Here is a 27,635-nt window from a genome sequence, read left to right on the forward strand (position 1 = left end):
GTTGGGTTTTGGTTGTGTGTGTGTGTGTGTGTGTGTGTGTGTGTGTGTGTGTGTGTGTTTTGCAAGCTAGTACAAAATAACCCCAAGCCAACATAAAAGGTTTGCTTAATAGCACACATTCCCAGCAGATAAAGCTCAGAAACCCCTTCATCTTCAGTGCCTAAGGTTATCCTGGCAAGATTGTAGTGTGGCTGTCAAAATTTGATCATGGACAACCCAGGATGTTACAGTGCTGATGGATGTGGCAAAGACACCGGATCCTTTACATTTTCAGACAGATTGAAGTTTCCAGCATCTGGACTTATGCCCTTTGAAATAGATGGTAAAGTATTTTCATTATTTCATAATGATATAGACTTTTAAACGCACAGTATCTCAAGACATTTTACTAGTGTTCAAAGGTGCTTTTCTTTTTAAATGTTTAATTTGGATTCAATTGCATTAAAAAACCCGTCTTTTTATTTAAATTTGTGCCATTGACAAATTTAGCAGAATATGGCACTGAATGGTTTAACAGTACAACCCTAACCATGTATACTTCATAAGCCCTATTGAATTCAGTAGCCCTTACTTCCAGGTAAGTGAGGTTAGGGGATTCCTAGGGACCACTACTCACTTTATTAATGTCTATGTGCTTCACGTTAGTTAAGAATAGCATGCATGTGTTTTAATCAGCCTTTCCCCACACCATAACACACAAAAATCACACTTATGCTATTTCTGAATATTTCACTGAAAAAAAGTGTCAAGTTAAATGTAATTACACAGCATGCCAACTGACACAAGCTGTGTGTATATTTTATACTGGAGTATTCCTGCCTACAGGCAGATGTTTCACTGTGCTTTAAATGAAGAATTAATTTGTCTTGCATTTCAGAATATACTATGAAGGATATATGATGATGGATGCTTCCATAAAACAAGCTTTTAGTCGCCTTTGTTGTATTTCTGCGGCCAGAGAAGGGAAAGAGGCGAAGGACTTGAGTTCACACAATGTTTTTTTGGTTTGGGTGTAAACCTAAGCTAAACATTATGTGAAACATGCCTGTCACTCTGCACAGCCCTATTTGCAGTTCTGAGAACCCAGCAAATGGAAAGTTTGTCTGGAAATACAATCAAGTTGAACAAAGTTATTAAAGAAGTACTATATCACAGTCTGCTTCTGCATGAATTCACTGTCAGCTTCAGCCATGCAGCTTGATAGGATCCCTATTTATTCAGAAGCAAGTCATTGATTTTAACTCTCAGTACTTGTGCATACGGCTGCAGCCACAGCACATTGGTCACTCATTTGCAAGCAAAAAGGATGGAATATCAATTCTTAGTGTGTTCTTTCTTCTCCAAAACTTTAGAACCCAAAGGCCAGAAGAAGACTTGCAAAAGGTGCATTTCGGCTCTGGTTACAATGTACCTGATTCTGCTCACTGCAGGCTTCGGACTGTTGGCCTATAAAGGTAATTGATTTTAAATGTTATTTCCAGTCCTGAATCTAAAGATAAAAGATTGTGCACTGGTTATATTTTAAATATTCAGTAAGTAAATTTGTTTCCAGAAAGGAAACAACCACCAGAACAAGAGGTTAGATGGGGACGAAAGCTGAAGATCTTTGCTGAAGACCTAAAAGAACGTCTTTTCAGGGATGCTCAGCAGAGAAACCTTTGCTTTCAGGAACAGCTTCCCAAATGGATTGCTCTCTTTCAAACAATGGGCAAATGAGTTCTCATTTTTAAAAAGAGTTTTAGTCAAACCTTTAAAAACTCAGAAAGAATGACAGTATAAAACACAGAGACACACACAAAAGAGTTGTTACAAGGGTTGCACGCCACCCCCAATCTCTGCCGTGGCAGCAAGATTCCAGGGGGTCATGTTTCCATTGGGAATCAAAACACAGTGGAGACTGTCATTTCTTTAAGAGATATGGTTTATTAACACGTATTTACAACCTGGGTACAAGGGACCCAGGTGGCGCTGTGGTTAAACCACAGAGCCTAGGGCTTGCTGATCAGAAGGTCGGCGGTTCGAATCCCTGTGACGGGGTGAGCGCCCGTTGCTTGGTCCCAGCTCCTGCCAACCTAGCAGTTCGAAAGCACGTTAAAATGCAAGTAGATAAATAGGAACCGCTACAGCGGGAAGGTAAACGGCGTTTCCATGTGCTGCTCTGGTTTGCCAGAAGCGGCTTTGTCATGCTGGCCACATGACCTGGAAGCTATACGCCGGCTCCCTCGGCCAATAATGCGAGATGAGCGCGCAACCCCAGAGTCGGTCACGACTGGACCTAATGGTCAGGGGTCCCTTTACCTTTACCTTTTACAACCTGGGTACAGATGGAGGGAGTGCAGAGTTTACAGCATTCACATCCCAAAAAGGACTTGTCCTTTACAGCAACTGGGCATTGCACCCAGAGGCTTTCTAAGCACCGCTTCTGTGCCTCTGCCCCCATGGTGTCTGCCTTTCAGCTCCCTCCCCAACATAGAGTTCTCCCCCACCTCCTGCTTCTCCTTCCTAGAAAACCCCTTGCCAAGCAACTCATCCCCCTTTCCCTGCTGTTCCAAGCCTAGTTTTAAAAGGTGATGATTTCCCTGTATCCTATGTGATTGGGTTGGCAAAGACCCATCAACACCTTTTGTCATGCTTAACGGCTTCTATCCCAGATGAGACCCTGGCCTGGAAAGGGAGCTTAGCCTGTATTTTTCCACTGGCCTGCATTTTCCCTTCAATATTTCATAAACCAGCTAATTCTTACCCCTTAATTTATTTCTAACATTCACTAACTCCAGCAGTTAAGGGTTCCCTTCCACCCTCAAATTCTTGTTACCCCAAATCTGTAACAATATATTACAACTCTAAAAGTCCCAAGCATGTAATGTGTTTGGGAAAAACAAAGGCCAATTTCCGTACATGCAAGTAAATAACCCTCAGACCTTTTGCCTCCCAAGCTGTTTCTCAGATGTTCTCACATCCAGCCACATGTTAGACAAATTTGTCATCTTAAGGACCCTGGTGACAGCTTGGGTAGAAGTGCTTTCAAGTGCTTCTTACCCTGCAGGTTGCTAGTGACTTCTTCGTTCTAATGCAGAACTGTTCAGAATATGTGTTCTGAACATGTGTTCAGAATATACTGCTGGGGTAATTAGGAATTCCATATTGTACATGCCTATTCATCCAAATGGCACTAGGCACTGGTCTTGAACCTGTGATCAGATCCTATATCATAGCTGGATACAAAGTGATATCACCAATTTTCTTTCTTTTTGGTTGACTTTTTTGAAATAGAAAGAGGGTGAGAGAGAAAAGAACACAGGGAACAGGGAGAAAGGAGCAAGGAGTAATAATGATGATGAACAGAACATGCCTGTCTTGGCATATATGGTAAAATAGTCAAAGCGGACCCCATACTGTGGGTTGAGGTTAAAGTTGGGCCATGGGACTCAAAGGGTTGAAGGCTGCTTACCTCGGGGACATTGTAAATGTCCATAAAGCCACACAAACAAGAGCCAGCCCCACCTGCATGTGCTTCATTTGATTCCTTACCGCTTAATGCCACACGGCTGAGGCCTGGAGTATCCATCGCTTGCAACAGCAATGTGGCTGCTCTAATATTGCTGCAGGTAAATGTGTGGAACAAATCTATCATGTGCTTGGTGGGGATGACAATGTAGTTTTCTATCATGCCAGCATCTGGTACTTGAAGGGGTCGAAAATGCTGGTGTGTGTGTGTGAGAGAGAGACACTCAAATTGCCAAATCTGACCACAAGATTGTTGACCTTCAAACGTTACCCAGTGTGGTGTAGTGGTTAAGAGCGGTAGTTTTTATAAACATAACAAGAGCCAGTGTGGTATAGTGGTTAAGAGCGGTGGACTCGTAATCTGGGGAACCGGGTTCGCGTCTCCGCTCCTCCACATGCAGCTGCTGGGTGACCTTGGGCTAGTCGCACTTCTCTGAAGTCTCTCAGCCTCACTCACCTCACAGAGTGTTTGTTGTGGGGGAGGAGGGGAAAGGAGAATGTTAGCCGCTTTGAGACTCCTTAGGGTAGTGATAAAGCGGGATATCAAATCCAAAACTACTACTCTTCTTCTTCTTCTTCTTCTTCTTCTTCTTCTTCTTCTTCTTCTTCCTCTTCCTCTTCCTCTTCCTCTTCCTCTTCCTCTTCCTCTTCCTCTTCCTCTTCTTCTTCCCCCTTCTTTTGCTACTGCAGTGGGCCAGAGTGTGTGAGGTGATTCACGGTCTGAAAGCATTGCACATGGAGTGCTATGGAAGTTCTGTCCATGGTTCTGGATAAAGCATAGATGGAATCCATCATTGGATGCTTTGCTCCTCAAGGGATGGGGTGTGCATGTGTTCACTTGGGCCCAGCTGTGGCTCTGGGCTGCCACTATCTGGTTATTTTATATGTCTGACTGCCTGCCCCAACCACATTGTAGCTTTTGCATAATTGCACCCTCCTAAGTTAATGAAGTCATAGCCAGCCAATAGCAAATGGATTGAGGAGGGGGAGGTGGCCTTGTTGTGGTGTGGGAGCTCTACTACCTTGTGGACACAAGAAGTGGGGAAATCTGTGCCGTCTGTCATCGTTCACGCTATAAGCAATAGGCAAACAGTTGCACAACCATATTTTACATGGCAGTAGTAACAATAATAGATGTGCTGCTGGAGAGTGGGGTGGAACCACATTCTCCCAGGTACAAAACACTGTGACACCGAGGCTCACAAAATGTGATATCCTTGCAATCCCTAGAAAATGCATCTAGGCATATAGGAGCCTGGCTTATAACGAGTCAGAATATTCTTGCTCAGTATTGTCTACCCCGATGCGCAACTGGTCTCCCGGGTTTAAGACAGGGAACATTCCCAACCCTACCAGGAGATGGTGGGGATTGAACCTGGGACATTCTGCATACAGGACAGGGGTTCTGCCTCTGAGCTACGGCCTTTCCCGTTGCACATTTGCTGCTCTAAAACCTGGCTCTTGAGAAGACCTTGTGACTCTTAGGTTTGGACAAATGGGGAAGTTCTTCACTTTAAATGCAATCCTATACATGTCTGCTTAGCAGTATGTTCCTTGGTGATAGGGTTGCAGTCTTAGTATTGCATTACCATATTGGGAAAATAACAAAATGAGTGTAGAATGTTAATATTTGATTAGCAGCTGTTAAGAAAGAGGCGATGCACATGATTGACTTCCTCCTGGAGCCGGAGTGGGCGGCTCCTGCAGACCAATCAGGATGCTGCCTTCTAGGATCCTACTTGCCTATTGTTCTAGGATCCAAGCTCAGTACATAACCCACAACATTGTACTTTACCTATGTCATGATTTCTTCTCCTCTACTTTCAGTCTATGAGATGAACAAAGTCTTGGAAAAAAACAAAGTCAGCTTACCTTTAGCAGAAAAACTTGCAAGCTATTTTGTCAATGACACCAATCTTGCCAATGATATTGACCAAATGGAGGCAAGCTCACAAAGAAGAGGAGACAATTGGATCAGAAATCTAAAGGAAGAAATTCACATAATCAAACTGAGCAACCAACATTTACAATGGAGAATGATCAATTTTACAGGTACTTTCTTGCTTCTCCTTGGCTGGATATCATTTTGGGGGGAAGTTAGTGTGTGAATAGGCATTTCAGTAACCTTCCCATCCAAACTTACATGTTTCACATGAACTACACAAAAGACAGGGTGGGTTTTTTTAAAACAAAAAAGCAAGGGAAGGGAAAGAGGGCAGGAATCAAGATGTGAGGAAACCGTATATATACACACAACGGGAAGGTAAAGCCAATAAAACTAATCACCAGTGGTTATTGAGTCCATTACAGGAGCTACTGCCCTGGCTGGCAATTAGGCCTTCCGTCTTATTGAATAAGTCATTAATGCAATCTATAATCGGTGTTTGAGCCTCTCGGAGAAAGGAGCCAGTCTCTCTAAGACAATTTGTAGTGAAGCGAAATGCATTCAATAAGGCTGAAGCTTTCTCCAAATGGTACCTTTGCACTACACTGCTCTCTGGCTTCATAGTGAAGGTATGTATGCTGAAACAAAGAAAGAGCAGTGCTCTGATGCAGCCCAGCCCATTGCCAGGAGCCCAATCCTGTTTCTAAAGCTGAGCTTGTCAATAATAATAGCCTGGTACTGTTCAGGGTGTGAACTGCAGCATTAAGTAGTTTCATGAGAAAGTCCAGCTCACTTACTCTAAGCCTGTACAGCATCCTGAGGAGAAGCATGAAGGATCAGAGTAAATTTGGAAGGGGTGGATGACGACATTTTTTTTTGGATTGTCCTCTTTTGCTACAGTTTTCACTGAAACTAATGAGCTGATGGAATTCTGCCTAGAGTTTGTTCTTTTTGGTCATCTCACAAGATTAAAGGTTTCATTTTAACTGTAGACTCCTTCTGCCATTGGTAGGAGATTTCTAGTAGCTATCAATATCTGTTTCAGAACAACTGGAAAGCCGTGCACTTCAAGGGCCTCCGGGACCTCCAGGTAGGTGGAAACGCATCATTTTGAATCTCTCCATCTACAGATCTTGCCCAAGTCCTATGAAGCAGCTGCAGATGACCCAACAGCCCTATTTGACTGCTCTCATTTATTTTATTTTCACATTTTATTATTAACTCTCAGACAAATATATGACAAATAACATAAACAGAATGTACAATTGCAATCATAAAATTTACAAACCAAAAAAGCAACTGAAATGAGAGTAACTAAATTCGGCATTCACCAGCACAGAAACAAGTGTCCGATAGGATTGCAAATTCATAAGCACAACACAGTTTCACATGGCATTCAAACCAGGAAACCGTGGTTTAAGGACAACTTCCAAACCAGATTGTGAAAGCCAAACCAGGCTAGAAATGAGCACATGGCTCATTTTTGTACTGTACAATCTTGTGTTAAGATTGTGGTGCCTGAATGGGACCACTGAAAAATCAGAAATATATTTGATGTCACATCTTAATGAGTGAAAATTTACATATTCAATAAAATGAAATAACAGGCAGGCTGGCAGGCAGGCAGGCAAACAGGGTTCAATGTGAAGCCCATAAAATTATGTGGCTAATATGTGGCTTTGATTAAGTGAGGAAAGGTAAAGTAGGAGCTTCAGCCATTTGCAATAAGTACATTGTATTAGAGTTGCAACACACACCTGTTTTGGACATATTTCAGGAAGGAAAGGTGAGAAAGGAGGCATCAGCTTAAGAGGAAGCCAATGAGAGCCAGGACCAAAGGACAAACAAAGAACATGAAATCTCAAATCTTCATGGAGTGGAGGGGGATGGGGATCAATATTTAACATTTTTGAACAACTGATTAAAACAAACAAACATGCTGTTGTTGTTTTCAGGTGCAGGATTGCCTGGACCAAAAGGAGAAATTGGTAATGTTGCTTGCCCACTTCTGGAACTATAATACCTGTAAACATTTGGGCAATTCCCTTGAACCTACAATTGAACGGAGGCACTTCAGATAGTTTTTACACTGGGTCTATGGCAGGAATTGTCAAAAGGGATGAGCAGCTCTTCTGTGCCCCTATAATGGAGATGTAGCACATTTGCAAGCCTGTAAGGAGGACATACATTTTAAAATGAATCAACCGTACTTCCTAAATGCTCCAGCAGAATCCAAGGAGAGTAGAGGGGGCAGTTCCTTTGAGTTTAGGAGGAAAAGTGATGGGAAGTGCATGGCCACACCTCATTCTGGATAGAGATGTTAAACTCAAGATAGGAGCATTCTTTTAAAAGGGGGGGAGGAGAAAATTGGATTGAATTGTAGAAAAGAGTCAGGGAATATTGATACTTTGCTAACTCCTCCCCTGTTCTACTGCAATCCTCGCTTCTCCCATCCAAGTTTCTCTCTTCAGAGTTCTAGGTGTGTGTTTATATAGTGACATGCCCTTAGTGATATTTGGAAAGGGTCTTCATATCCCATTTTCTATATAAGTTTTTTGGTAAGTAAATGCTACTGTAGTCAATGGGACTCACTTCAAGGTAGTTGCAAAGAGGGCTGCAACCTCAATGTATTTATATTTTAGGATCTCCAGGAATGAGAGGACCTCCAGGTACCCGGGGAGAGAAGGGCGATACAGGTAATGAAAGAAGAGCTGTAGAAACAAATGTTGAAAAGCAGGTGAAATTCCACCTCATTTGCTTTTCAAGCTTACTATTATTTATAATAATTTTTATTAAGTTTTCAATTTTACATTTCAAAATAAACATTTTACAAACTTTCTTCTTCTTCCATGGTCCATTTAACGTATCATACATTCCTGCATATTTTGCTATAATCATTCAAATCAGTTTTCTACTTTTACATCCATCAAAAATTATTTAATCTGATGAATTGATCTTAGTGCTGCCAGAATTTTCAGCTGTATACAGTTATTTTCCATATATTCAACTCATAGTCCCTCCCCATTTTGCAATACCTTATAATTTAACCTCCACCTAAACAAAGAACATTTCTCACCTGTTAATACTGTTATCAAGATGGCATTGTGATCGGATAATGTCTTGGGTTGAATGAGTACCCTTTTTACCATACTTGTTAATTTTTCCAAAGCCAATAAAAGAATGTGCAATTACAATAATAAAATTTAAAAACCATAAAAGCAACTGATCTGAGAGTAACTAAATTTAGCATTCACCAACACAGAAACAAGTGCTTGAAGAATTGTTTGCATTTGAAAAAAGTAAATTGGCAATCTAATGGACGCTTAAGTCACCATAGGTCAGTTAAGTCAAAGCTGGACGCCATATCAAAAAAGGCATTTGATAATTTCCCTTCTTCTCCACTTTATTATTAATTATTTCTCTGTATTTTTATTTCAGGAAGCATGGGGCCAAAGGGTTCAAAAGGAGAGCAAGGACTGCAAGGTAAGGCCCCTTCCACTGGCTTGCAACGGATGAAGGCATATTAGGTGTAATGTCAGCAGCATTCTGATGCACACTGAGAAATCTTTTTTACATTACACCACTGGCACTACCAGAGTAACTGAACTAGCATTATGGCAATCATCTAGATCAGGGTAGCCAATGTGGTGCCCTCCAGGTTTTGCCAGACTACAACTTTCATAAGTCCCAGCCAGTATCACCAATGATCTGAGATGATGGAAGTTGTAGGTCAACAGCAACTATCCCTGATATTTACACCAGCCTTCCCAAACTTGGTGACCTCCAGATGTTTTTCACTATCATTCCCTGCATTCCTGACCATTTGGCTATGCTGACTAGGTTGGTGGGATTTGTAGTCCAAAACATCTGGAGGGCGCCAGACTGGGGGGGGGGAGGCTGATTTACACCAATCTATCCAGTTTTAGAATGCAGGGGCGGAGAAAGGGGGCAGTGGGGGTGGTCCACCCTGGGTATCACCACTGAGGGTGTGACAAAATGCCAAGCGCCATTCACCACAGGGCCTGCAGCGTGCCCGAGCCACGTGTCTCTCCTGGGAGTGACGCAGTGGCTTGCATGACTGCAAGCCCCCCACTGCCCAAACGGTCCCCCCACCGCCTCCCCCTCAGCTGTAGGGCAGCTGAGGGGGAGGAGGCAGGCAGACTCCTCAGAGGCCCCATGGAGCATCCTGCCCCAGCTTGCCCCGCCCCTATGGATGGTTGGCCCCACCCCACACACCGCCCCAGGCACCTGATCGACTCACTGGTAGAATGTGCCATTCTTATTGTTTTCTCTTAAAATAGACCCCTCCCCAATTTTGTATATGCACATAATAACTTTTCTGGATCAGACCAGAGGTCCACCTAGTCCAGCATTCTGTTTTCAGCTGAAACAAGCCAAATGTCCCTATAAATTCACAGATTTGGCATGGAAATGATAGATCTCTCCTGTGGTTTGTCCTCACCTTTGGTAATCAGAGGTAGCTATGATTGTCTCTGAACATATAAGTCCCCTCTAGCTTCCAGAGCTAACAGCCATTCCCAGATCTACCTTCCATGTGCACGTTTATCCAAATGTATGTCAAATTGAGAGTGTCAACTTTTCAAGAATTAAGGCCAAGCTAGAAACCAGTAAGGCATATTTACAACCCCTCAGCTGGCAGTCCAGCTTTGAGTGAGGATTCAGACAACTCAACCAAGGTGATAGGACAAAACGCACAACTGCTTAAATTAGGAACCTGTTGATAAAGCAATGACTGGAAACTAACAGTACAAATTTCAGATGACTTAGAAGATTCAGTAAAAGGTTTGGCTTCTGACAATCAGTATGTCATAAGAGGCCATCACAAGTAAGCCAGTTTCCTCAAATTTCATCTTTCATGCGTACTGGGAAGAATTAACATGTACATTTCTGATGGCAAAGCATCCTGTGACAATTGCAAACATTCTGCAATATCCACAGGCAGAACTGTTTTGAGACCTGAAACCACTTACATCAAATTACAGTGGAACCTTGGTTCTCAAACTTAATTCGTTCCGGGAGTCCGTTCGACTCCCAAAACCATTCAAAAACAAAGGCACGGCTTCCGATTGGCTGCAGGAGCTTCCTGCACTCAAGCGGAAGCCACGTTGGATGTCCGGTTTCCCAAAAAAGTTCACAAACCAGAACACTTACTTCCAGGTTTGCAGCATTTGGGAGCCGATTTGTTCGTTGACTAAGCCATTCAATAACCAAGGTACCACCGTACTTCCAAAAGAAGGCAGTGGAATCACTAGTGTAGCAATTGTGTTGCTTTAAAATAAATAAATAAATAAATCGTGTGTGTGTGTGTGTGTGTGTGTGTGTGTGTGTGTGTGTTTAAAAATACAGGTTTAATTGGACTTGATGGTGAAAAGGGATCTGAAGGAAATCTTGGGCCGGCTGGTCCAAAAGGTGAACCAGGAACAAAAGGGCAAATGGGAGACAGGGGACCTCAAGGTAAGACTTTGCCAAGAGTGTTCATAATCTTAATATGATGCTGGTGATTTTCATGAGGACTTAAAAATAAGAATAATTGCAAACTGATATGGAAATGTGGAAACTTGAACTTCAGACTGGAGAAACTGAGGAAACAAATGGACATATTCACCCATTTGTAGATAGGATCGTTTTCCTGCTTGCTTGAATTGATCCTGCTTCTATCAGTTGGTCACCACATGCAATGGTGTGGAATAGTATGAAGATTATCACTGTTGCCCATATTATTAATCATTATACCAACTTCCCTAATATATTGGGAGGCAGGAGAAGAATTGTGTTTTTCTGAACTATTGCCTGTAGACTGTCCTGTATATCTCAGAAACTAAACAGGCGGTGGAGTTACCTTTCCCCCCTTGAAATGATAGCTAGCAATGTGGACCCACTGCTGACCAGGTAAGTGACTTAGAGGAAGGTCAGCACCCTCACACATGTTGGGAGCAGGGCACTTCACTAACCTCCTATTGTTGACCAGCTTGTGTAGGCTGCTTGCTTTGGTGCTCTTGGGGCCTGGCATGTGGTACCTGCTGAATAATGAACAGTAGGGGGTAGTTAGCATGGTAGGTCAGACATACACCCACAGTTTCTCATCATGCCGGTTTGGGTGATGAGTTGATCTGGGAAGGCAACCAGCCATTGGGCTAGACTAGATGTTTTTATAAACATAACAAGAGCCAGCATGGTATAGTGGTTAAGAGCGGTGGACTCGTAATCTGGTGAACCGGGTTCGCTTCCCCGCTCCTCCATATGCAGCTGCTGGGTGACCTTGGGCTAGTCACACTTCTTTGAAGTCTCTCAGCCTCACTCACCTCACAGAGTGTTTGTTGTGGAGGAGGAAGGGAAAGGAGAATGTTAGCCGCTTTGAGACTCTTTAGGATAGTGATAAAGAGGGATATCAAATCCAAAGTCGTCTTCTTCTTCTTCTTCTTCTTCTTCTTCTTCTTCTTCTTCTTCTTCTTCTTCTTCTTCTTCTTCTTCTTCTTCTTCTACCTTGAGTTACAAATGCCTCAGGTTAAAAACGCTTCAGGTTACAAACTCCACTCACCTGGGAGAGTTACCTGGAGTTGAGAACTTTGCCACAGGATGAGAACAGAAATTGTGTGCCGGCGGCGCAGCGGCAGCAAGAGGCCCCATTAGTGAAAGCACGCCTCTAGTTAAGAACAGTTTCAGGTTAAGAACGCACCTCCGGAACAAATTAAGTTCATAACTAGCGGTACCACTGTATTGGGTTGCTTGTGGTAGCCAAGGTTATACACTTCAAGATTCATTTTCCAGAACTGATAATGATGTTCTTGCAAACATCATTAAATTGGCCTCAAACAGCCCCATACCAACGTGTCAACTCTATGCATGTCTTTCAAGGAGGCAGACAATATGTATAATGTCCTACCTTCTTTATACACTGTGTCACAGAACCAGGCAGGCACTGGAAAAGGGAGAAAGCAAATTTAACTTTGTACATACTAATATTTCATTTTGGGCATATGTGTATGCAATACAGGCAATGAGTATTTAATTATCTTTCTGTCTCTGATTAATGCAAAGGTGTTTATAGTAGGATTTATCTGGTACAAACTAATACAGAGTAATTTATATGCATAAGCATGTGTGTGTTTGGCTAGTTGGAGATATTGTGAAGTCGATTTCTGAGTTGTTTGTATCATGTATAAGCCAGAGTTTTGTCTTAGTTAAACAGAAGAATTATGCAATGTGTAACTTCCATTAAATTGGCATTTGCAAGCCTTAACAGGGGCATGCATGCTAAAAAGAGAAGACAAAACCCTCCCCCCCAAAAACAGAGCATCCCCAATGCAGAAAAGAGCCAAGATAAGATTGAGAAATGGATCAAATTTTCAGTATACTTTTCTTGACAGTAACATTTCTTAAAAGTGCATGCCAGCTAAAAGCTAGATATGAAACCATTAGCCTCTCTAGTGAATTGGCATTTATGATTGTTAATTAATGTTTCCATTTTATGTAATATACTTTACAGGAATACAAAGGAATATTTAGTATTGTTATTGATTTATTATTCAAGGTAGTCCCCCTCCCTCTGCATCCCTGGCACTAGAAGACCCTCTTTATCTTCAGTAGTTGGCGTAGCTTTTCTTGTCCTGTCTAATAAGTTATAGCAGACCAAGTTCCTTCTTCCATTGGAGCCCTGGCTTCCTTGCTTCCTGAAACCCAAGAGAGAGAAGAAAGGCAGAGTTCATACCCTCCAACATTTCTCCAATGAAAATAGGGGCATCCCATTCCATAATGATAATTTTACTATTTATACCCCACACATTTTATTAGGTTGCCCCCACACTCTGTGCAGCTTCCAACGTATATAAAACCATAACAAAACATTAAACATTTTTTTTAAAAAAACCCTTCCCTATACAGGATTGCTTTCAGACAGCTCGGGAAGCGGATAACTCCATACCCTCCAACATTCCTCCAAAGAAAATAGGGACATCCAAAGGGAAAGTGGGACATTCTGGGATCAAATCAGAAACCAGGATGGCTTCTCTAAATCAGGGACACCCCTAGAAAATAGGAACACTCGGAAGGTCTGAGAAATAGCAGAACACACACACATAACACACAGTTAAAGGAGGGCCTTATGCTCCTTCTTATGAATAAGGGTGAGGAACCTGTCTTAAAAAATGGAAGTTCATTGTTCTGAAACTGTGTCCGTAAGAGAAGGTAACTATCGCACACAGGAAATGAGGTCCAGAGGAGAGAGGTAGTTGCAAGCCAGGAAAAATTACTGTGCTGTCGTTTTGTTCAGCAACGTTACATGAATGTTTAAAGTAGCTGAAACAGTTAAATAGAGAACAGCAGTAGAGACAATACTGGCAGACAGACTCAAGACTCAGCATTGTCTCTCCAAAGCCTAAACTCAGCCTGGAAACCTTTATCGCCATACTGTACTTGTAAAGAGGAAGCCCAAGGGTTGCTTGACTGGGACCTGGGAAGGACACTGCCTGCCTTGTACTCTCAGGTTGAGTATCAGCTAGGTTGGGCAACATAGTCCAGCTCTATACTTTTCTCAGTTTAGCCCTCCGGGTTTGTATTGGTCACCAAGCAACTAAATATTGACCCCCATCTCTTCCAGGAGCTTTAAAACAAAAAAGCCACATAAAATCGACATGCCTTGAAAGCTTGTTCAATGTTTGGTTAGGGAAGAGGTTATTAAGAGTTTTATTGTTTCCTTTGGCAACACTTACACATTGTTCTAACTTGGGAGTTTATGGTGAAGGGCAGATAAGGAATCTAATAAATAATATATTGTATGTGCTAACGCCTGAAACAAGCTTGTTCTATAGGTCTTCCAGGACTCCAAGGACCAGCTGGTGGAAAGGGGGATCTGGGCCCACAAGGACCAGTTGGTCTTAGAGGAGAGAAGGGCATGCAGGGAGAACGAGGCCTGCCAGGTGAGTGGACCCAGCAATGTGCCAAACCTAAACTACAACTGTCGTGCTTTTAGGCTTGAGACTAGCCTTACTGACTTTGCCCAGCCCTCCCTGAATCTTCATCTTGTCAGTGCTGGTTTCAGAAACCGTAAGGGAAGAATATAACCAAAGGAAACCATGCCTGGATCTTGTCACTCTTAAGGGTAAAGACAAACAGGCATTCTAAGGCCTGGTTTGCACAACAGGGGAAGCTAAAGCATGGTTTATCAGGACCACACAAACCTGAATAGTTCTTCCTTCTACGTATTTCTGTTAATTTTCTTGGAATCCAGTGATACTGTTTGCCACAGTTATATGAAGGCATGCACAAATCAGCTGCTGCTTTTCTGTTTTCATCTTATATTGAAAGGTCAGGTGTCTGTTCATCGTCGTCGTCATTTTATTTGTATTCCGCCTTTCTATAGTTAAAACTATGTTCAAGGAGGCTTACTGCAGGAAAAGATTTACATGATTACAAACATAGCAAAAGAAGTAATAAACAATACATAAAACACATTGAAAAGTACACAGTCAAATTGAACAATTTCCACATAAATTATAAGATCAACAATTAATATCAATAGCAGCATTAGCAACATTACCCCTGCAACAACACCCCCTATGCCCCAGTCCAAGACTCTGTTCCCATTCCTGTTCTCATGCCTCCTTATATTCTAAACAAAATAAAAAAATTCCTTCCAGTAGCACCTTAGAGACCAACTAAGTTGGTCGTTGGTATGAGCTTTCGTGTGCATGCACACTTCTTCAGATACCATGCACACGAAAGCACATACCAATGAATTTTTTTATTTTATTTCAACTACAGCAGACCAACACAGCTACCTACCTGTAACTAACTCCTTATATTCTGTTAGCCATTTGTAACTTAGCTGCAAAATACAGATAGAAGCATCCCATATACTAGCAATTTATGTTCTTTTGTGTTCAATTATGTTCTCTTATGTTCATTTATGTTCTATTTCAGGTACACGTGGTCCCCAAGGACCTCCTGGACAACCAGGTATATTGCAATTAACCTCCTGGACAACCAGGTTAAATGCAATTTAACACAAATACTTTCTACCATTTGTGCTTCATTTAAAGTTCTATTTAGACTGCAATGCTGTACACACTTACATGAGAGTGAGTCAACTGAATCCAGCAGAGCTTATCTCTCAGCAGATATGCCTAGGATTGAACAGTTAATCAACATAAATTTCTCTAACTGTGTTTACCCAGAAGTGTAACTCTGTTCAGTGGGGCTTACTCTGAAGTAAATGTGATGGATTGTAAACTAATAATACTTACCCAGTGATACCTACCTCTGAGTAAACATGCCTAGGATTTTACTAGTAAACTGCTTCTGATTTCACCAACCTGGAACTAACTCCTAAGAATTATTTAAAAAGACAAATATTCATTGAGACAGTTCCATTCTGGAACAAAGGAAGCTTCCTTATTCTGAGTCAGACCAATTGGACTATTTAGCTCAGGGTTGTCAACACTGATTGGCAGCAGGTCTCTTGGGTTCCAGGCAAGGGACAATCCCAGTTGCCAGGGATTCAACCAGACTTTCTTTCTGCATGCAAAGCAGGAGCTCTGCCAGCACTAAGCTTCAGTCCTTCTAAACCTTCCCTCGTTCACCAAATATGACAGATACCTCAGTGCTTGATTGCTCTTCCTGTGTCATCCTGGCTGTGACCAAGCTTCTTTGGTTCACTTACAAGGTCCTGCAGGCAGCATGGCGCCACCAGGAAGTCCTGGCCCAAAGGGAGCACAAGGCGAAAAAGGACAGAAAGGAGAAGCAAGTACCCTTCCAGGTATACAAATGGGAATGTTGCTCAATCTGTTGAAATAATTATTCCCAAGAAGTTTCTGACCTGTCCTTCCCCTTTATTCTTTTAGGAGTCCCAGGAGTGAAAGGCGATAAGGGAGAAAGGGGTTACAAAGGAGATCCAGGTAAAAAAGAAAAAAGGATGTGGATGAACCCGGTGTGTGAGCAAAATACATCTCATTCAGAGAGATGTGAGATGCCATAAGGCCAGGACAAATCCTCTGCTGTGGTATCTAAGTGTTTTACAGAGATGTATCACCAATGAAAGGGACACGGGTGGTGCTGTGGGTTAAACCACTGAGCCTAGGGCTTGCCGATCAGAAGGTCGGCAGTTCGAATCCCCGCAGCGGGGTGAGCTCCCGTTGCTCGGTCCCAGCTCCTGCCCACCTAGCAGTTTGAAAGCACATCAAAGTGCACGTAGATAAATAGGTACCGCTCCAAGCGGGAAGGTAAAGGGTGTTTCCGTGTGCTGCTCTGGTTCGCCAGAAGCGGCTTTGTCATGCTGGCCACATGACCTGCAAGATGTATGCCGGCTCCCTCGGCCAATAACGTGAGATGAGCGCCGCAACCCCAGAGTCGGTCACGACTGGACCTAATGGTCAGGGGTCCCTTTACCTTTATCACCAATGGAAAAGAGCTTTTATTCAAAGTCTCCAACATTTCCCAGGCTGAATCTAGTTTCAGAGCTATCTGACCTCTGACAGCCTGGCCAAAAGTTGATCAAGGTATATTTGGCATTTCCAGTTCTGGAAAAATTACCCAGAGATCTGCTGGTAGGTTGTGGTCAACCTTCTCCCCACCCCAGTTCTAGCTAATTCAGGATTCTTTAATAACTGCTTTACAGAAATCAATGGGACGTCGTCGTCTCCTGTGAAAATTCCCTGAGGGAAATAGCCATGCAGTTGTGCAATACAATACTCATTCCTAGCATGGATCCCCTGTCCTTTTTTTTTTTGTAGAAATAAATCAGACCACTGGCCATCTAATTCAGTATCCAATGTAGACTACAGCTCCAGTAATCTCTGACCATGATCCATGTTGGCTGGGGCTGTTGTGAGTTTGAATCAAGCAGTGTTTGAAGTGCACCATGTTGGCTACATTGGTCTACGCTGGCTGGCAGCAGCTCTCTAGATTTAGATGGGATCTCTCCCACTCCTACCTGCAGCAGCAGTGCATGAGGAGGGGCAGTCCTCCACCCTCCCAGCACCCTCCTGTCCCTCCTGGGACAGGAAGAGGGCGGGGCAAGGCAAGGCTGCAGTGTGATTGGTGGTGTTGGTATGCCACAGGTGTGCACTGCTAACCCAACTTGGCCTGTGACCGTGGGTGCCTGGGGCTGTGGGTGCCATGCAGCATGCCTGGCCCTGGTACCAAAATTGGTGGGGGCTTGGTCCCTTCACGGGGAATTTTGTGGCTGCTCAGGGCCCCAGGGAGTTGGCACCTACATAACCCAGCGTTCCCCTGACCTGTCTGCTGTATCTCACCCTGCCCCATTCTGGTTAGCAGCTCCCAATCTGCCTCCCAACTCCCTATGCATCACAGCTGTCTATATGGAGGTTGCAGAGCTCTTTTGCCTCCGCATAGTTAAAACTTTATCTAAACACATACACGTAGTAGAATTTTGAATATTAAGCAAAAGTTTGAAATTCCCATTGTCTTTGGATTTGCCACCTTATATTCTTTCCCCCTCCCTCTGCCTCCATTATTTTAGGCATACCGGGAAGTAAAGGGTCAAAGGGAGATCAGGGAATGACAGGTAAGGCATTTGCTGGAAGTTCCTAAATGAAAGTGACGACTCAGTAGAATCAAAGCGGTGTACTCCATACCTTCGGCCCAGTATACCCGAAGAAGCGTCTCCTCCCCCATTGTTCAGCCCAGACACTGAGATCCAGCGCCAAGGGCCTTCTGGCGGTTCCCTCACTGTGAGAAGCAGAAAGCTACAGAGGGCCTTCTCGGCAGTGGCGCCCGCCCTGTGGAATGCCCTCCTATCAGATGTCAAGGAAATAAACAACTATCTGACTTTTTGAAGACATCTGAAGGGAAGTTTTTAATGTTTGAAGTTTTATTCTGTTTTTAATGTTCTGTTGGAAGGCACCCAGAGTGGCTGGGGAAACCCAGGCAGATGGGCAGGATAGAAATAATAACCTTCTTCTTCTTCTTCTTCTTCTTCTTCTTCTTCTTCTTCTTCTTCTTCTTCTTCTTCTTCTTCTTCTTCTTCTTCTTCTTCTTCTTCTTTTATACTCCCCAGAGTGACTTACAGTTAAAACATAATGCAAAAATACAATACAATGCAGTATTAAAATGCAGCAAAGCTGTAACAGTGACATGGGCATATAAACCCTCAAGAATACTAAGCAAAAACTAGTACCCCAACTGCTTTAAAAGTTGCTTTGAAAGCTTGGGGAATTTTTTTTTTAAAAAAATCCTTGCCTAGCTTGAGCCTCCCTAGAGAGAACAATCACGAGATCGGGGAAGCCCTACTGAAAAGGATCTGTCCACGGTTGCTACCTGGTGAACATCAACTCTGATAATGCCTCTTTTTTGACTGAATGGAGGATAGAGAGGAGTGTGTGACTGTGTGCAGAAATTAGTCCACAGTACAAAGGTGAAATTCACATTAATTGCTCCGCTGAGTTTTACCTGAGGGCCGCATTCCTTTCCCTGCAACTTTACAGGGGCCACATGCCAGAAATTTGATGGATTGCTGTGTTACGTTCTAAAATTATTCAACATTCGACTTATATTGTAATGATGTAGTGATTTGCAGTTTTTCTGATCTCTTGTGAGCCGCTCTGAGCACGTTTTAATGGGGAAAGCGGCATACAGATTTAAATAATAAATAAATAAAGCCCACTGTGTTCCACAGGGCTTACTCTCTTTTTAGTATGTGTGTTTAGGACCACAACCCTTAACTTTCATTTCTGTGGAAAAGGCAGAGGAATGGCAGGATCCATTTGGTTATTGCACAATAATGGTTTCATGGCCTCTGCAGGTAATGCCTCTTGTGCCATTTGCTGTTGTTTTGTCCCTGTGAAATCGAGACACCCACCTTTCTTACTTAGGGAGCAAAGGCATGCCTGGCGAAAAAGGAAGTAAAGGAAGTGATGGATCTAATGGTGTGAAAGGCGAACCAGGAAGAAAAGGAGACAGAGGCTATCAGGGACCCAAAGGTAAAAGAAAGAAGGCAAGACGGAAAGAAATGACTTATTACTATCTGGCGTGCTTTATATTGGCACCAAGTTCATGGCAGAGATTACTTCTGAACTGGGAATTTTCTTATTCATAGTCCAGTTTCTTAGACACTACATTCCAGCAGTTAGCTCCAAGCCACAGTTTGCAATGATCATTACACTTGGTTTTCAAACTGTGGTTTGACCTAACCATGGTTAGCAATGTTGCACTGTATTTAGAGGACTGAAATTGAACATGAGAAGGCAAGAGAAGGAAGAGGAAGAGGGCATGTCTGGGTCGGGGTCGGGGGCACTTCCCCATCTCCTAAATATGGTTAGGGAACTTGGCAGCTTTTGTACTAGGCAAAAACCGGAAAAATGATCTCTTATCAGTTAAGGGAAACTCAAAAAAATTTCATTTGAAGCTTATTAATGCAAAAATTATCTAAATGTGCCATCAATCATTTGTTCCTTTTGTGTTAAATCAGGAGCACCAGGAGCACAAGGGATTAAAGGTGAAAGGGGGGGTTCAGGCAAGTATGGTCTTTTTCTCTACAAGTATATAAACTTATCCCAATCCAATGTTTCGTGGAGCTTCATTGTACATATGGAGTACATTAGACATGGGTGGCGCTGTGATCTAAACCACTGAGCCTCTTGGGCTTGCCGATCAGAAGGTTAGCAGTTCGAATTCCTGCGACAGAGTGAGTTTGATAGCATACCAGTGCAAGTAGATAAATAGGTACTGCTGTGGCAGGAAGGTAAATGGCGTTTCCAAGCGCTCTGGTTTCTGCCACGCCACAGTGTCCCGTTGTGCCAGAAGTGGTTTAATTATGCTGGCCACATGACCCTGAAAGCTGTCTATGGACAAACGCCAGCTCCCTTGGCCTGAAGCAAGATAAGCGCCGCACCCCATAGTCACCTTTGACTGGACTTAACCATCCAGGGGTCCTTTACCTTTTTACCTTTTTTATTGTACATATGGAGCACCACACGAAGTGAGGCTTCTCTGTTTTGTATGGTGTCTGAGAACAACAACAACAACAACAACAACAACAACAACAACAACAACAACAACAACAACATCTTTATTACGGTCGTAGACCAGCAAAAAAAACAAAACCCCAAAAAACCCAGTAATACATAAAATAGATAGTTCTTAAGTATCATCTTTGAGCAATACTGTTTCATAATCCTATTTTAAATTAAAATTAGGTTAAAATTTAATGAGGGATAGTTCCCTTTAACTGTTATCCGCTATGAATTAATAGGCGGCTTTATCACTGTTATTGATTGATGCCACGTCGTGTCTTAGTCTTGACACATAGTAACAAAATTTAGCTACCGTGTTTCTCATATTATAAGACATGTCTTATATTTATTTTTTCCTCAAAAAAACACACCATGGCTTATTTTCAAGTGATGTCTTATTTTTATTACAGTACATGGGTAGTGCAGTATGAGTAATTAGTGGAATAGATTTGGGTGCCCAATGGGAAACCAATGCAACCTATTGGAGATTTAGGAATTAGCAAGCTATCTCTTAGTACCCATTGCCAATGTACTCCTACAGTTCCTACACATCATCATCATCATCATCATCATTAAACCTACCTTAATGCAGCTGGGAATTCTTTTAAAACCCCATTTGTTGATCTTTCCTATGGGCAAGTCTGAATTTGTGCGTAGTCTGACCCCAAGCTATTTTGGCACCTGCTGATGCATAAAAACCCCACCAGAGCCTCCTTCTAGGAACGAAGAAGCCATACATAAAATTAAATTCTATACGGTAGCCGCTTGCCGCCCTCTCACGACAGGGGTGAGAGGGAAACCTCTCCTGGCCATTTCCTCACCTCCCTCGTTCGTTCGCGCGCCTGCCTGTCTGCGAGCGGGGCTTCGCGCGCCGCATGCAACGGCTGTAGCCGGGTCCCGGGGCTTCGCGCAGCCCATGCAAAGGCTGTAGCCGGGTCCCGGGGCTTCGCGCACCGCGCGCAAAGGCTGCAGCCGGGTCCCGGGGCTTCGCGCGCTGCGCGCAAAGGCTGCAGCCGGGTCCCGGGGCTTCACGCGCCGCGCGCAAAGGCTGCAGCCGGGTCCCGGGGCTTCGCGCGCTGCGTGCAAAGGCTGCAGCCGGGTCCCGGGGCTTCACGCGGCGCGCGCAAAGGCTACAGCCGGGGCTTCGCGCGCCGCGTGCAAAGGCTGCAGCCGGGTCCCGGGGCTTCTCGCGCCGCGTGCAAAGGCTGCAGCCGGGTCCCGGGGGTTAACGCAGCAGCAGCATCCAGTTCCGAGCAGCCCCCTTCCTTTTCCTCTTCTTTGCCACAGACCTGCGGTATTGCTTATTTTCGAGGTATGCCTTATATTTTGCCACCTCAGAAAAATCCTGCCATGCCTTATTTTGTAGGGATGTTTTATAATGTGAGAAACACGGTACATTCTTAGTGCACTCTGGATTAAAATCCGCTAGTGGGTATCTAGTAAGCGTCTGAGAAGAACAACACCAGAGGCACAAGAACTTGTTTATCAAGCTTTCTCTGTTAGTGAAGCAAATGTGTGACAGCTTCTCCTTCTGTAAGAAGTCCTATTAGGCTTGTAAGAAGGCATCGACTTCCATTCCAACCCACATTCATTGCTGTTTCTGTCCCACTGCAGTTCATATTCCAACAAAAACTACATTACTTATCTCACTGTCTGCCATGGTGGAATTTTACATTGTTAATTCCGTTATCGTTACATTATCCTGCACCATTCATTTCAATGCAAAAGAAACACAATGCAAGGTATGTGTGGGGGTGGGGAAACACCATCAATTACACATTATTTGTGGACTGAAAACAACAGTGAACAACCAACAAATCAACTTTGGCCATTTCTGTTTCTGTTTCCATTGGAAGCCTCCACCACCCGTGATTCCTTTCCATGCACACCAGTCAGTGGGGTCAAGGAAACAGTAATCTTTTATTAAAATCATTTTTATTAATTTTCCAATAAATACAGCCAATTAACATATCCATAATCATAATCCAATTAAAAACAATAAACTAAAATAAAAAAAAACAAATTACAGTCCAAATTATTAATTATTCCAGGCTCCCCATAGTCTGGACCTCTTTAAGTATATCTCCAATATCTTCGTTCCTGTCTTCTTTTTGTTGTTCTCATATTTTCCACTTTCCAGTCTTAACACTTTAAAGTTCTTCGTCCCTGGCTATGAGATTCTCAATCATGTCAGAAATCATATAGCCTTTCATCCATCGAATACAGCTTTATTTGTAAATATGTACAGTATTTTTCCAACTGTCTATTTGCCAGCGCAGCTTTTCCTGACTCCATTCCAATCTTCCAGTCTGTGCTGTTGTCCAAGTCTATCGTTTAGAGTTTAATGATGCAGCAACTCCCATGTTGTTAAGTTATTCCAATCCGGTCTGTTGTCCAAGCCTGTCTTTTGATGTTAAGCATACTGTCCGCAATACTGCAATGTAAATGAACTGTATTCCACAGATATAAGTCATTTGGTGATCGATCAGCTTTCAGAGACCACACAATCCCCCCTTCTGGGCCCTAGAAGGGGGGCTGCTAGACATCCATTTAGCCTTCTCTCTCGCTCATAATGAAGAAATTCTGCAAACAGATGCACTGTGTTGTCATTTAGTCGTTTAGTCATGTCCGACTCTTCGTGACCCCATGGACCATAGCACGCCAGGCACTCCTGTCTTGCACTGCCTCCCGCAGTTTGGTCAAACTCATGTTCGTAGCTTCGAGAACACTGTCCAACCATCTTGTCCTCTGTTGTCCCCTTCTCCTAGTGCCCTCAATCTTTCCCAACATCAGGGTCTTTTCCAAGGATTCTTCTCTTCTCATGAGGTGGCCGAAGTATTGGAGCCTCAGCTTCAGGATCTGTCCTTCCAGTGAGCACTCAGGGCTGATTTCCTTCAGAATGGATAGGTTTGATCTTCTAGCAGTCCATGGGACTCTCAAGAGTCTCCTCCAGCACCATAATTCAAAAGCATCAATTCTTCGGCGATCAGCCTTCTTTATGGTCCAGCTCTCACTTCCATACATCACTACTGGGAAAACCATGCACTGTATGTTGTCCCAAATTATTGTCTCAAGTCACTACAAAATCAGCCAGCAAGCATCTCCCACTTCCCTCTTCTCTTCCCACTTTTCTGTGCTGCGTCATATTAACAAGCACCATCTTGTTTCTTCTTTTCTCTTTATCAAGTCTTTCAAGTCTAAGTAAAGCTGTGCAATTGAATACTTAAATATAAATAGAAGTCCATCTGTACTTTTCATAAAAAAATAAGTTTATTAATGAGGCTTGGCGTAGGTATTGAGAAGAAAAAAAGAAAAAAAAGTACAATTCTGTACAATTCTGCAGGTTTTTTCCTCAGTCTTCTTCGGTTCAGACTATGTCTGTTTATTGTCTGAATCTAATTATTTTATCAAACAGATATTCCCAGCTAAGAGAGTGGCTTCGGAGAGTGCCAGCCGTGTCATGTTCTGGGACCCAGTGTCCTGCCGCTTGCACCTTGATGCAAGCTGACAATCTCGGACAATCTGCGGGTCTATGAGACAGTCCTCCCCCACCCTGGGGAGTCTGCCAGGGCTAATTACCCCCATATCAGCCCTGAATTACTGGCACGGCTGAGGTCCGATCGTGTGGGAGTCAGCCATTTCTCACCGCCAGAAACAGGAAGCCTAAGGAAACAGTAATCTAAAGTGCAGTAATGCTACTAGTAAACACATATGTGCACATTATCATTTTGATATGTTTATCACAGGATTACGCTTAAAGTCCCAAGTGATGTAATGTGTCCTTGTGTTCCACTACGAGTTGGCAGCTACTCAGGAACAGCTTCCCTTCAAACCACTATCAGAGTTTATTTGGAAGCTTACAAAGAAATAGGCTGGGCCTCGTTCTTGGAATGTACAACACATATTTCAGCAACCAAAAAGGAGGGGATGTGTAGAGACTACCTCTCCCAGGGCCGTCTTAAGCATATCCAGCGCTGTGGTGCAAAGATCCCCCCGGCGCCCCCCCTTTCCCAGAGTTGACCTTTTTTTTAGGGCTGGAGGAGGCGGGCAGTGGCTGGAGGGCGGCTCCTCCGGCAGGGAAAAGACAGAGGCTGGATGTGGCGCCTCCTGGCTCAGCTGGCCGCTTCGTGCCGCGGTGGCCACTACAGGCAGCACACCGAGCAAGCAGGCCTGCACCAAGTGAGTGAGGGTGCGTGCCCCACTCCCGCCAAGCATCAGCTCAGTTTTTTTTCCTTTTTAGCCTTCTAGTGCCCCGCAGAATTCTCTGCCTGCAGGCTAAAAGGGAAAAAACCAAGCCGACGGTGCACACACCTTTGCTCACTCAGCGCGCTCATTCGGTGTTCCCTGGACTCTCGTCTGGTGCCCTCCAGAACTTGGCGCCCTGGCGCCACGCGCCACTAGCCTCAATGGGTAAGACGGGCCTGACGTCTCCCATCATTTACTCATACCCTGTCCCAAATCTTGATGTGTTGCCTCTGTCTCCTGATATGCATAAATGTTGCCTTTCAAAAACATCCAACAGGGAGCAGTTCTATTGTAAGACTTGCTGAAGGATATCAACGTGGCCGAGTTGAGGTTCTACACGAAGGAGTATGGGGTACCATATGTGATGACAGCTGGGACATTAATGATGGAATTGTGATTTGTCGGATGCTGGGATTTAGCCGAGCAGTTCAAACCTTCACTGCAACTGCAGGTAATTTATCAGTTCATTCACTGGCTGATTTAATCAAGTCGCAAAATGAAAGATTCAATTGTGTGTAATATGACTGTGTTCAAAAATAGCAGGGATGGGGAAGGTATTTCTCTTTGTCATCCAAAACATGTCACTAGAGTAGAGCTAGGCAAGCAGCCTTATGCTGCTCCCCTCTGAACATTCAGTTTGAATGCTTGAGACCCCTTAAAGGGAGTTTTCAAGTGCTTGAAAGACTCTGCCACTCCAAGAGAGATGGGGGGGGGGGAGGTTGGCCAATGTGATGGAGTAGAAACTCCCTTGCAGATGCTAAATGACCACTGGGACTCTCATCCTTCCCAGATTGTTTGTAAAGAGAAGACCCTGTTGTCAGGATATTTTATTGCTGGGGGTCATGGGAGTTATAGTTGAAGTACAGTTCCCATGACCCCCGGTTGAAAAAGACACTGGCAGGATCTTCACTTTCCAAACAGTTGGGGAAATGATGAGAGGCCGAGTAGGGATCCCTTCACTTTGAGGAGTCATCTAGTACCTGGTAGCCATCCCAGACCCACAAAGCAAGTTCTTTGCTCCTTGGGAGATGGGGTAGCAAGCAGTGGAGGTGTGAGCAGAACCTCAACAGGCACTGCCTGCTCCCAGAAGGCTCTGACAGCCTTGGCTTCTTCTCAGAAGAATGAGGAGTTCACCTAATAGGGGAAGGGCCATAGCTTAGTCGTAGAGTATTTGCTTTGCATGCCAAAAGTCCCAGGTCCAACCAGGAAGGTGTTTCATCACTGGAACCCAGTGTCCAGAGTGTATTAAAGCGTACTAAAGTCTGCTGAAGGCAGTGGAAGACAGGAGTGCCTGGCGTGCTCTGGTCCATGGCATCACGAAGAGTCAGACACCACTAAACAACTAAACAACAACAAAGTCTGCATGCTTCCTTTATGGCTAGTTACTGCTTTTGAAGTTGCTGCTGTCTGAAATTGTTTGCTGGACAATAGGATGGTGGAAAAGAAAAGAAGAGCGAGATTCTCTTTCCAAGCAATTTTCATTCTGGAGTAATTATGCAGTTGTTATGTGGCTCCAGAAGCATTTCCTAAAGCAGCCTCTCCCCCCCCCCCCACTTTCCTGGTACTTAGGCATAATGAGACATTAGCATGTGAGTCGCAGATGGATTGTTGCTTTGTTGTTTTTCACCCTTTCCCTCCCTGTGCTAACTCGTTACATATCTGCTTGACATCAGGCTCCGGAAGAATCTGGTTGGATGACGTGCAATGTACAGGAACAGAATTCTCCATTCATTCATGTAGAAAACCTAACTGGGGTGAAAACAACTGCAGTCATAATGAAGATGCTGGGGTAGAGTGTGCCTAATGGAAAACAGTTCTGCTCCGATGTCTGAAAATAATACCTTAATACTGATAATTCCACGAAGAAGTGTGCATGGCATTGTCCTTCAGAGTGTATCTCTTGGCTAATTAGAGAATGGATTAATTTTGTTTTACTCCTTTAATTCCACTGTACCAACACATCTCTACATTCTCCTTTGCTGATCAAGGCTATTTTAATTGGGTGTGTGAGGAATCAACATCAGGAACTGGGCTCACTTTATTAGAAGACCAGTAAACTGGACTATTATTGCAGGGGGAAGGGATGTAGCTCGAGGGTAAGAGCATCTGCCTTGCATGAGGAAGCTTCCAGGTTCAATCCCTGGCATCTCCAGGTATGGCTGGAAAATATCCCTGTCTGAAACCCTGGAAAGTCACTGCCAGCCAAGCGTGGGCAATGCTGAGCTAGATCGACCTGAGGTTTAACTTAGTATAAGGGCACTCCCTATGTTCCTAATCATAACACTGAACATTTAAACAGGAACTCTACATCCTAATCACATTAAAATGGGAGTAGGGTCTTTAGAAAGGCCTACAATCTTGACTGTTTTCAGTAGCCTTCTTTTGTGTAATGATTTATTGTGCTCTTTTGCTGTTGATGGTTTTGGCTATAGTTTTATTTGGGCTGGGAGAGCTGGATGTGTTTTTATAACTGATAGGTTTGTTCATGGTTTGCATTGGGGAAGTTTGATGCTTGTATGTTGTTCTGTTTTTGCGGAAGCTGCCTTGAGAGAGTTTTTCCTTGTAAAGAGCCCCCATATAAATCAATAAATGAAGGACCCATTGAAATCAGGGATGCTGACTTCTGAGTAAGGATGCATAGGATCCAGATAGAGGAGGGTGACTTGAAAAATATGTGCAGCTGGCTTTTGTAATTCAAACATGCAAAATCATTTTCCAGGTGTCTTCAGCTGGATATTGTCCATAAACCCATTGAAATGTACATCCCGGAAACACTTCCGAAAGCAGATGAGACTTGAGGCAACACTTAGAGCCTTTGTCTCTCTGAAAGATAATGCTCATGTTTATTTAGTCTGTCTTTCTGTGCCTTGTTCATAACTTCTTCATTTCACTGTTTTCCTCTTAGAGCTCTAGCAGTGTTTGGCTGAAGTCACATGACACTGCCCATGATCCCAAGGAAGGATCTGGGTGTGGAGGAGAGAAATGAAACTGTTTCTGTTGCCAAAGAGGCA

General features: G+C 43.6%; 1 protein-coding gene across 2 annotated transcripts; it reads left to right on the forward strand.

The window, feature by feature from the left end:
• On the forward strand, positions 1 to 27,231 carry MARCO (macrophage receptor with collagenous structure). Of its 2 annotated transcripts, XM_088662012.1 has the most exons (16): positions 1 to 322; positions 1,353 to 1,454; positions 5,335 to 5,559; positions 6,438 to 6,482; positions 7,348 to 7,380; positions 8,035 to 8,088; positions 8,831 to 8,875; positions 10,760 to 10,867; positions 14,221 to 14,328; positions 15,332 to 15,367; positions 16,074 to 16,166; positions 16,252 to 16,305; positions 17,889 to 17,933; positions 19,836 to 19,874; positions 24,893 to 25,075; positions 26,298 to 27,231. In XM_088662012.1, the coding sequence occupies exons 1-16, from the start codon at positions 208 to 210 to the stop codon at positions 26,426 to 26,428; spliced, it is 1,416 nt and encodes a 471-aa protein (XP_088518138.1). In that variant the 5' UTR covers positions 1 to 207; the 3' UTR covers positions 26,429 to 27,231. The 2 variants fall into 2 exon arrangements, with proteins under 2 accessions (XP_088518138.1, XP_088518137.1); XM_088662011.1 differs by lacking the exons at positions 24,893 to 25,075; positions 26,298 to 27,231 and adding an exon at positions 19,240 to 19,347 and having other exon boundaries at positions 19,836 to 22,370.
• Positions 27,232 to 27,635: the final 404 nt, after the last annotated feature.

This window comes from Zootoca vivipara, chromosome 1 (genome assembly GCF_965207765.1).
Source record: "Zootoca vivipara chromosome 1, rZooViv2.hap1.1, whole genome shotgun sequence".
Lineage (NCBI taxonomy): Eukaryota > Metazoa > Chordata > Lepidosauria > Squamata > Lacertidae > Zootoca > Zootoca vivipara.

Coding starts and splice junctions, on each gene's coding strand:
- MARCO (XM_088662012.1), top strand. CDS start 208: ATGGACAACCCAGGATGTTACAGTGCTGATGGATGTGGCAAAGACACC. Junction 6,483..7,347: donor AGGGCCTCCGGGACCTCCAG/GTAGGTGGAAAC, acceptor TGTTGTTTTCAG/GTGCAGGATTGCCTGGACCA. Junction 10,868..14,220: donor GGGAGACAGGGGACCTCAAG/GTAAGACTTTGC, acceptor CTTGTTCTATAG/GTCTTCCAGGACTCCAAGGA.